At 35.8% G+C, this 10,547-nt stretch overlaps 1 protein-coding gene across 2 annotated transcripts; it reads right to left on the bottom strand.

The window, feature by feature from the left end:
- Positions 1 to 1,303: 1,303 nt before the first annotated feature.
- Positions 1,304 to 8,738, bottom strand: LOC141394199 (GILT-like protein 1). Of its 2 annotated transcripts, none has more exons than XM_073968175.1 (3): positions 8,325 to 8,738; positions 7,917 to 8,261; positions 1,304 to 1,663 (listed from the first exon to the last, which is right to left on the bottom strand). In XM_073968175.1, exons 1-3 carry the CDS (start codon positions 8,484 to 8,486, stop codon positions 1,409 to 1,411), a joined length of 762 nt encoding a protein of 253 aa, XP_073824276.1. In that variant the 5' UTR covers positions 8,487 to 8,738; the 3' UTR covers positions 1,304 to 1,408. The 2 variants fall into 2 exon arrangements, with proteins under 2 accessions (XP_073824276.1, XP_073824277.1); XM_073968176.1 differs by having other exon boundaries at positions 8,388 to 8,646.
- Positions 8,739 to 10,547: the final 1,809 nt, after the last annotated feature.

Below are 10,547 nucleotides of genomic sequence, written 5' to 3'. Positions count from 1 at the left end.
CGAAGTCTACTAATGACATATTTTACAGTACATTTTGTACGCTTTTATTAAGCAAACACATGGCGATTATAAATATTTGCAATAATTTTGTCGTGTAGATGTCTTAAAATATGAAATTTCATAAAAATATGAAATTTCTAGAAATTTTTTTTCAAACTCCCACACTGTTTGCTGGGGAGATTTTTTCCACAAAAAGACACAAAATTCTCCCACAATTCAAGATAGAGAATGTATACTTTTTTCCCATGGGAACAAATTCCCAATTCGAACTTCATTCAGAATGAGGGGAGATGGGAAATGGGAAAAAAACTCCCACAAAATTTTGTTCAGAATACGAAAATGTGGGAATGGGAAAAAATTCCCAACTCCCATGCGTTCAGAATAGGGCTGAAAAACTCAATAAAACCGAAGTTAGAGTTTCACTGGTACTCTTCCCCGTGAGAAAACCTTTAAGCTTTGAACATTGTCAGCTTGAACGGGCTATAAAAAACGTTGACCTATATAAAATACAATATGTGAAATTAAAACAATTCGGCTGATAAGAAATCTGAGACTAATGCAAAATATATAATTTTAAACTATGTACTGAATTCAGCAGACAGACTGACATGGGAAAATAGACATAGAAATTGATTATTATATTGCTCAAATGATAGTAAATATCCTCTGCATCATCCTCTAACTGACTACAATATAATTTTGTCTACATGTTTTCATAGTTTTCCTATAATATGGATAAACGAGCCAACAAAATTATTTGTTCGCATATTTTTAATATAAGAATAAAATAAATCGAATATGTAGGAAAAAAATTTTGCCCGGAGTCGGAGTCGAGTTATTTTTTTCGACTCAGACTCCGACACCGACTCCGAAACCCTGGATAAGACTTAATTTAAATTAAAGGCATGTGCATGACTGTTATAAATCACAATATTAAAGAAATTTTAGACAGTAATCAGCATGTTTCGTTTCATTTCTAATTAATTGTAATTATCAATTAAATAATGTGTGAATCTGTTTTTTGTTACAGTTGTACTAATAATTGTTTTTTATTATTTTTCATGTCTGTTGTTTTTATCTTAAAAGTATTTTACAAGTATGCAAAGAATAATGTTTTTTTTTCCTTTTTTTAATAAGACGTTGTTTTTGACCAGAAATAAGTTGTTCTAAAATATATACCCATCTTTGGTATTGAGGTGTAAAAACGAATGATAGGTTGTGTGATGATAAATCACTTTCCTTAGGTTTTTTTTTTGATTTTAAAAGCAAATCTATTAGAAAAATAAATGCCATATTGCCAATATTTTTGTTGACAATACTTCACTATATTTTGGAATAGCTAACAAAGAAAGTCAGTAGAATGTAATAATATCAGCCTGAAGACATTGTGATGTGTACATTTTGGTGCTTATAAATGTTGGTGACATATTTCATCAGCTTTATCATTGTCCCCAGCAATTTTGCAAATTTCCGCTAAAAGATTTTTTAGTATTAAAGCTTGTTTCCCCTGATATCCGTCCAAAGTAATGGTGGGTATGAATGTAATTGAAGGTCGTAGAGCATGAGTTAAATCGCCATTTAATTTTAATAATTCACTGCCGTGGGAACTGTCAAAACATTTTTGTATGAGATCAACATTGTCAATATTATGCTGCTTGGCACACTGTAAAAAAAGAAAAATATATGTATATTATTTTGTAGGAGTTTGAGCAAAAATGGAACAGATTTCCTATTTAGTTTAGTTTGGCTCGAGGTCGGAATAAAAAACCTTTTAATTTTTTTTAAATCATTTTATTTTTCCAGTATTTTGATCGGCATCGTCGATCATCATCAGGAATTATACTTTAAATACCAAATAACATTGATTTTATAAGACTGTGCAACACTTTTAAGGAAATCTTGTACGAACAATTCGAACTGAGGATTTTTGGAAAGTACAGACCCAAACGACAAAACTCGTAGTTGGGTTTTGCTGTGTCAGATCCAGCTTGTATTTTATGGCCCCATCTAAACATGCGAATCTTCTTCTGACCTCTGAAGCAATTTGTAGCTAAGGATAAGAATAAAATATTTGGAGAAATAATGAACTCGAAAAACTACTTTTATTGCCTCAAATTTTAAAATATATCTAAAAATTCCATAATTTGTATACATTTTGCATCATATCTCCAAACCTGTTAATTTTTTCTTAATGTTTTCTTTTGGACAAATATTCGCTAGAATGTAATACACAGCTCTTCAGAACATGCCACAGAAATGTGGTGAAATCCCAAATGTGTGAGTATGAACTGGAGTAAATTTTATTTATTCTAACTTAGAGTCCATAAAAATCTCTAAAAAAATAATTAAAAAATACGTACAGAATCTAGACAACACGTAGAAAAATGTGAGGCCAAATAAAGATCGCGTTTATACCTTGCATAGGTATAACAGCAGCAACAAAAAACGGAAACTTGTTGTTGGAAGTTATTTTAAAAATATATTTTTTGGTTAAATACGAAAAATTTGAAAAAAAAAAAATGTTGGGAGTCATTCTATTATTTCGCTAAATTTCCATGCAAATCCTGAAGTATTTTGCTTAAACTTCTACAAGAAAAGTAATTACTATTCGTGAAAGTATATTTACTTTCTGTAATAAGCAATAGAAATAAGAAGTAGAGAGTAATATGGAAATTACAATCAAAGAAAAAATTTTCCCATGTTTCATTCAGCGGCCAAAGTGTGCCATCAGTTGCATCTTACTATTCAAAAAACCTTCAAGTGGGCAAAAATTACGCGAAGTGCATATGATTACAGGGTGACGTAGGGGATGGAAGATACCAAGGAACGGTCCTGACCGGTTTTAACATGGCAAAGCCCAGGATTTATCTTGGTCCCTCTTTCATCTCAAGTGGACACTGACCTCCCCGTGGTGTCACCTGGGGAACTGCCTTTAACACCCGTTAAAGGTAGTGAGCTAACATGTGCCGCGCGTTCACCCATAAGAACGTTAAAAACTTGGGTTTGGGCGTCGGGTTAGTAACCCTCCCCTAGAAAAAAACAGCCTACTATGAAAAAACGAAAGAAAAGAAAAACAAACCCCTCTAAAGTTGACGAACCCCGCAAACGTTTTAAGGACCATGATCTGCGAATCTGCACCTGGAATGTTCGCACTCTTTATAGAGAAGGTGCAGTCTTCTCATTGGCAGACGTACTTGAAAAGTACAAGGCCGATATTACTGCCATACAGGAAATACGATGGATTGGGAAAGGCGTCACAACAACACCTAAAGGTGACGCACTGTATTATAGCTGCCATGACGTAAAGCATGAGTTTGGTTGCGGATTCGTAGTTAGTCGGAGACTAAAACATCTGGTATCCAGCTTCACCCCAGTGAATGAAAGACTTGCCGCAATTCGAATAAAAGCTAAATTCTTCAACGTCAGCTTTATTTGCGCTCATGCTCCCACTGAAGAAAAGGACGAACAGACCAAAGATATATTTTACGAGCGCTTAGAAGAAACATATGACAGTTGCCCTGCCCATGACATTAAAATCATTCTAGGCGATTTTAATGCCAAAATTGGAAAGGAGAATATCTTTGGCCCAACAGTCGGGAAATTCAGTCTCCACAGTGAAACATCTGACAATGGTATGAGGCTGATAGACTTTGCAGCTACAAAAAACATGGTAGTTAGCAGTACCAGATTTAATCATCTCGATATTCATAAGGGCACCTGGCTGTCCCCAGATCAAAGAACAAGTAATCAAATTGATCATGTTGTGATAGATGGAAGACATTCATCCAGCGTGTTGGATGTACGATCGTTCCGAGGCGCAAACATTGATTCGGACCACTATCTTGTTGCAGCAAAGGCACGAACAGACACAACGCGGAAGTTGGACATCGATAGGCTGCAAACACAACAGATAGCCACAGCATATTCCACTCAACTAGCCCAATTGCTTAACGCGAGCACTCCTTGTCCCGATAACATAACAACACAATGGCAAAATATTGCCCACTCCATGCAAACAGCCGCAAAATCCATACTTGGATTCCAGAGACCTCCACAAAGGAATTCATGGTATGACCAGGAGTGTCGTGCTGCTACCGAAGATAAAAATGCGGCATATAGAGCTACTTTACAATCAGTAGCAACGCGTAGCGCACGAGAGAGATATCGGGAGAAAAGGAGAGAAGAGAAACGTCTTTTCCGCAAGAAAAAGAGAGAAATGGAAAAGCGGGAGTGTGAAAAAATCGAGATGTACAGGAGCCAGAATGAAGTCCGAAAATTCTACCAAAGAGTGAAACATCAAACAGATGGCTTTGGTACAGGCACATCCTCCTGTAGAGACCAGCAAGGTAATCTGGTAACAGATACAGATAGCGTGCTCAGGATATGGAAGGAACATTTCTCCAATCTGCTGGTATCCAATAGTGGCGAAGACGATGATACCGCAGATCCAATCCCAGAAGATGGTATAGAATGTATACCACCCGGCCAAGATGAGGTAAAAACAGCAATCAACCGGCTGAAGAATAATAAAGCAGCAGGAGCCGATGGCTTACCAGCCGAGCTGTTTAAAACCGGAGGCGACGCGCTGATAAGGTGTATGCATCAGCTAGTTAGCACCATCTGGCAGGAAGAACGCGTACCCGACGATTGGAACCTGAGCATCCTATGTCCCGTCCACAAAAAAGGAGATAAGACTGTATGCTCCAACTATAGGGGCATAAGTCTACTCCCTATTGCCTATAAGATAGTGTCAGGGATACTGTGCGATCGAATAAAGCCTATGGTCAACGAGATAATTGGACCATACCAATGTGGCTTTAGACCTGGCAAGTCCACCATTGACCAGATATTTACCCTGCGGCAAATCCTAGAGAAGACGCAAGAGATGCAGATCGACACATTTCATCTTTTTGTCGATTATAAAGCAGCATTCGACAGTCCCCTCCGATCAAAGGTTTTCCATGCAATGTCTGAATTTGGTATTCCCGCAAAGCTCATCCGGCTTTGTAAGATGACTCTAACTGATACTAGGTCCTCAGTTAAAATTGGAAAGAACCTCTCCGAAGAATTTTGTACCAAAAGAGGTTTCAGACAAGGAGACAGCCTTTCGTGTGACCTATTCAACATTTTGCTGGAAAAGGTAATACGAGATGCAAATGTCAAAAGAAATGGCACAATTTACACCAATAGCCACATGTTACTTGCCTATGCTGATGACATAGACATCATGGGACGATCAGTAAAGGAAGCAACTGATACCTTTAGGAAGGTCGAAGCAGAATCTGCGAAAGTGGGTCTGGCGGTAAACGGCGAAAAGACCAAATTGATGGTGTCGACGCGCAAAGCGTCCATAGAGCTCGGACCAACCGTAGAAGTTGGTACCTACAATTTTGAGGTAGTTAAAGACTTCGTCTACCTCGGCACTGCCATAAACACAACAAACAACATCAGTTGTGAAATAAGAAGAAGAATTGTATTGGCCAACAGATGCTACTATGGATTAAGTAAGCAATTTAAAAACAAAGCCACATCTCGTCAAACAAAAATAACACTATACAAAACGCTGATACTACCCGTGCTAATGTATGGCTCCGAAGCATGGGTACTTGCGCAAGCAGATAAGGCAGTGCTTGGTGTGTTTGAGAGGAAAATTCTTCGAAAGATCTACGGGCCGATTTGCGTTGACGGTGAATATCGACGTCGTATGAACCACGAGCTATATAAGCTATACAAAGACATGCATATAGTTAAACGTATCGAGATGCAACGATTGCGTTGGCTAGGCCATATCATGAGAATGAGCGATGATGAACCCGCTAAAAAGGCGTATGAATACATGCCACATGGCGGTGCACGCAGAATCGGCAGGCCTAAGCTTCGATGGAGCACACAAGTGGATGAAGAAATGGAAAGGCGCGGTATTCCAAAAAGTCAAGCGAAAAACAGAGAGGAATGGAGATCTTTTCTTAGTTCGGTCTATGGAACAAATGTTCTGTAATGGGCCAACTAAGTAAGTAAGTAATATGATTACAAGGTGCATCCGATTTCAATGGCCGCCTATTAAAAATACGTCAATATATATTATTTTAGACAGATTCGTCAAGAACTGCGGATGTGCCATCACATTCTATTTTGCGATAAATAGGGATATTACTCCCGAATCTTTGTAATTTGTGACACACCTTTTTGGCAAATATTATAATCGCGTACAAAGGATTATATTTATGTAAAAATAATAAAAGAAAATCGGGGTTCAATTCGCGGAATTGTCTAAATATATTTTTGCAGATTTTCCTACTTTCCAAATTTTCGCCTTTGGACTCCTATTACTAGGAAGCTGTACGGAGAACACTCATGAGATATACATCGAAAGACGTGGAATCACGAGTTCTAAAATTCTATAACCAGTTTGGATTATTATCTAGTTGCACCCTCTAATTATAAGAAAAATTCGAAAAACACTGAAATCAAAACTTCAAAATGTCAGCATCGATTTTAGGCGGATGTAGTGTATATATCGAAAAGTCATACATTGGAACCATGTTGCCCAAGGGGAATTCTTTAGTTCTTTTCACATACTTCAACACATTTTTCCCATTTTTTTATATTACCACCAACGCAGCTTCCACGAAAATTATTTGTTATGTCCATATTATGAGATCGTGGCTAGAACACTTCAATTAAAATAAATATGCATATTCATATTTTATAAAATATATTAACAGTTCGAGACATATTAAATGGAGAACCTCAACTTCAACGATTGTAAAACTTTTTTGAATATTACCATATACACTTTCATACGGGCAAAATGTGCCTCATCGAAATAATGGTTTTAGACCCCAAGTATGTTTGGGCGAAATGTGTTTCAGACAATTTGGAGTCGATTTTGCAATGTCCGTCCGTCTGTCTGGTGAGCACGATAACTCCCGATTTGGTCCAAAGTTTGCACATCGTGAAAGCCGATTGGAAAAGTAAAATGATATAAAAACAGGACTAAAATTATTTTTATTCTACTGACCTCGAGCCAATAAATAACAAAAGGAGACTTATATAATGACTGGTGTATAACTGTGAAATAAAAATAGGATAATAATTGTTTAATACCGTTGAGAGATATGTGAAGTTCGCACTTATGATTTGTAAACCTAAACCCAACCTTTTTTATTCCCCTAAAGATATGTATGTATATAACATTTCGGTGGCACATTTGTTCGTGTTTAAAAGAAAGAACTTTGAGAAAACATGTAAGCAAAGCCTAACTCAGTTAGATTACAAAATGCATATCGGAAACATTTTGACTACACTTTGGAATAATTGTTTCAAATCCCACATAGTTTTTGATAAGATCTATTAGAAAACCTACAGGTCATCTCATATAAGACCTCATTTTATCTTCTATAAGAATTCATCGGTGTCTTCTACAAAAGGAGTATGTAGCATTTTAGGAGAACTGAATCTGATCTTCAATATGAAAACCAAATGGTATTTTCTTTTATTGAGAGATACTGATCTCCTATGAGGAAACTATCTGCACAAACTGCTGAGTTCTACGATAAAATGTTTTTGTCTCCTAAGAGATGACCATGTTTAAAGTGGTCTTCTACAAGTAAAAGTGTTATATAAAGTATTCTATAAAAAACATTATGTTCTCATAGATCTAATCAAATTTCGATGAAATGTAATGTCCATACAAGATGTGTGGGGATAGTTTGTCAATAGATTTTCCTGAAGAAAGACGAGACCTCAATTAGAAATTCCTTCAAGACCACAGAATAATCTTATTGGAAAACAGAAATCAAGAATGGTAAATATTGCTTATATGGAGTTGGACTTGGTCATATGAGAAAGACCGAAAAACCGACAACCAAAAAGCCTTTTTACCGACTCTACCTTATATTTTACATTTTACCCACCTTATGAAGTGCCTCCTTGGGCAAGCGATTATCCCGTATCATACAGGCAATCATATCAAGACGTGACTGTGGATCTTGTATTGCTTCTATCGTACAAGCATGATATGTGTTCGCGTCACATTCTACTTGGCCATGTTGACAGTCAAAACGATAGGTACCGTCAGGATTGGTCATTGTTGAGGCTTTACCATACGGTACAAGCTTAGTATCCATTAATATGGAAGCTTCTTTAAAGGCAGGAACCAATTGTTTTGTTATAAAATGTTTGCTGTCTGGACACAAAGCCTCATAGAAAACCGTAACCAATACTGGTGCTCCAACGTTACGACGATAGCTTTCTACATCCTACAAATAAACATAATCACAAAATTAGGTGGTTAATATTAGATTTGCATATAAATAACCTACGTGGCTTTCGTGCTGTTCTTGTGGTACTACAAGTTGAGGTGCAGGAGCAACATTAATACTTGCCTCTAAAGATCCGGTGAAGAATACATAACGAATCAAAAGGAATATTATTACCACTATAACCAATAATATCAGTAACCGTTTTCGTGTTTGTGAAACCATTTCCTTTATTCAATTACACTTAAAAGTATTAGAATTGCAAACTAAATTAAATTGTTTTGAATTGCCTTCGTTCATTCCGTGCCCATGTTTTGGGATTATCGTATTTTCTTTTCTACAACACAAACAACAATGTAACCTTGTCAGTGATGGGATTAACATTGAACGAATTATCGAGTGGAACTAATTTATCGAATAATCGTTATCCGAGTGTAATGCTTGGTTTACATTTATGAAATTCACTCGATTTCAACTGTCAATTCCTTTGCGTATACGTCAAATGAAAACTCATCCGAAGTCCATTGGATTTCATTTGACGTTTAAGCAATGGAGTTGACAGTTGAAATCGAGTGGATGTCGTACATGTAAACCAAGCAAATAGTACGTTTATATATGCCCATATTTATATTATACTATGTTTACATTTACGAAATCCACTCGATTTCAACTGTCAATTCCATTGCTCAAACGTCAAATGAAATCGAATCGATTTCAAATGAGTTTTCATTTGACGTATACGCCAAGGAATTGACAGTTGAAATCGAGTGGATTTCATATATGTAAACATAGTGTTAGGCAATTTTCCTTGCGGCAATTGTCAGTTTGATGGAGAGAGAGTTGAGGTACATGGTAAACCTTTGCCTCTCAACACCCTCTCTCGCCCACAAACTGACAATTGCCACAAGTAAAATGGCCTAATGTAAATTGGGACTTTAAGAGGATTTATGCCATGTTCATACCAGCATTTGAATCACGTCGTTCGTTCTCATAATTACGTACACGAATTAACCCGTTCATACGACATGGTACACAATTCATAGCAACATGATTCATATTTTCATAGTATTTGTTTACTGATTTTAAAGAAAGTTTCAGCCAAAAGTCGAGTAAAATTAATTAATATGAACTGGAAAAATATTTCTCCTTCTTACAGATAGCTATTCAATATTAAATTATATTATTTTCATTCATGTTTTCTATTTTTTCTCAACATTTTGGTGTTTTCAGTATATTTTCAAATTTTTCTATTTTAAAAATTAACGAGAGAAAATAACTTTTTGGTATACAGAATTTCCGGCAGGCATTTGATTTTTGTTTCTAAATTTGTACGCGAATTTAAAACGATGGACAAGAAATGTAACTGCAATGAAAGAGAAGACAAAATTTGCTATGATTTCAATGTATACTAGTCGTTGGACCGTTTCCTTTTCATTCATATTTTGCAGTTTTTCTAAAAAGGTTTGGATTTTTAATACATTTTTAATTTTTTATTTTTCCTGTCATAATTAATTTATTTCGATAAATTCTCTCATTTGTTAGAGATGGGACACATTTTATCGTCGTTCTGAGAGTAATTTAAATTGAATAAAGTTGTTCGTTCTAAAAATTTTGTATGGGAAATGAAGTAATAATATCGTAATTTGGGTTCGAACAACGAATATAGAGCGAATTAGCCTTAGTATGAACAAGGCATTAACAAACCCACAGGGTTTCAAATGTCAATTCAATTGCATATAGGTCTGTACGATAACCCAAAAGTTTGTACAAATTTGTAAAACCTTTTACAAAATGCTGTTCGATAATAAACTTGTAAAGTAAAAGAGAGCAAATTTGGAGAGAATTGTGAGAGAATTTTGGATAGTTTTGGAGACTTTTGTTACTGAGAACTTACAAGTTTTTGCAACAAAATTTTCCTTGTAAGAATTTGCAAGTTTGATAAGCTGATTTAAATTCGAATGTTTTGTGGCGGACTTTGCAATTTTTGGCAAAAATATAAACAAACATTTGTTTATTAAAATAATTACAAGATAAAAAAGAGAAGAGATGATTAAATAAATTTTGGAAAACGACTTATTTTGTAGTTTGTGATGATTGTTTTATTTCTAAGGTGACGGCGCATCCATGGAGTAGGAGGAACACTATGTGGGCGGCCAGCCGTTAATTTATGATATTTAAAGAGAATTATTTGAAATAAGTGGAGAGAAGTTACTGAGAACTTGCTGAATACTTGCAAGTACTTTTTACTTGCAAAGTTATCGTACAGACCTTATATGTCAAATAAAT

Source organism: Musca autumnalis, unplaced genomic scaffold (assembly GCF_047663935.1).
Source record: "Musca autumnalis isolate F117 unplaced genomic scaffold, ASM4766393v1 scaffold_2, whole genome shotgun sequence".
NCBI lineage: Eukaryota > Metazoa > Arthropoda > Insecta > Diptera > Muscidae > Musca > Musca autumnalis.
Note: the sequence above shows the minus strand (reverse complement) of the source record. Positions and strands in the feature narration are given on the sequence as shown.

Excerpts from the sequence above, each read along its gene's own strand:
- LOC141394199 (XM_073968175.1), bottom strand. The coding sequence starts at position 8,486 with ATGGTTTCACAAACACGAAAACGGTTACTGATATTATTGGTTATAGTG. Across the intron at positions 8,262-8,324 it reads AAGAACAGCACGAAAGCCAC|GATGTAGAAAGCTATCGTCG; the intron begins GTAGGTTATTTA and ends GTTTATTTGTAG. Across the intron at positions 1,664-7,916 it reads CCAAGGAGGCACTTCATAAG|TGTGCCAAGCAGCATAATAT; the intron begins GTGGGTAAAATG and ends CTTTTTTTACAG.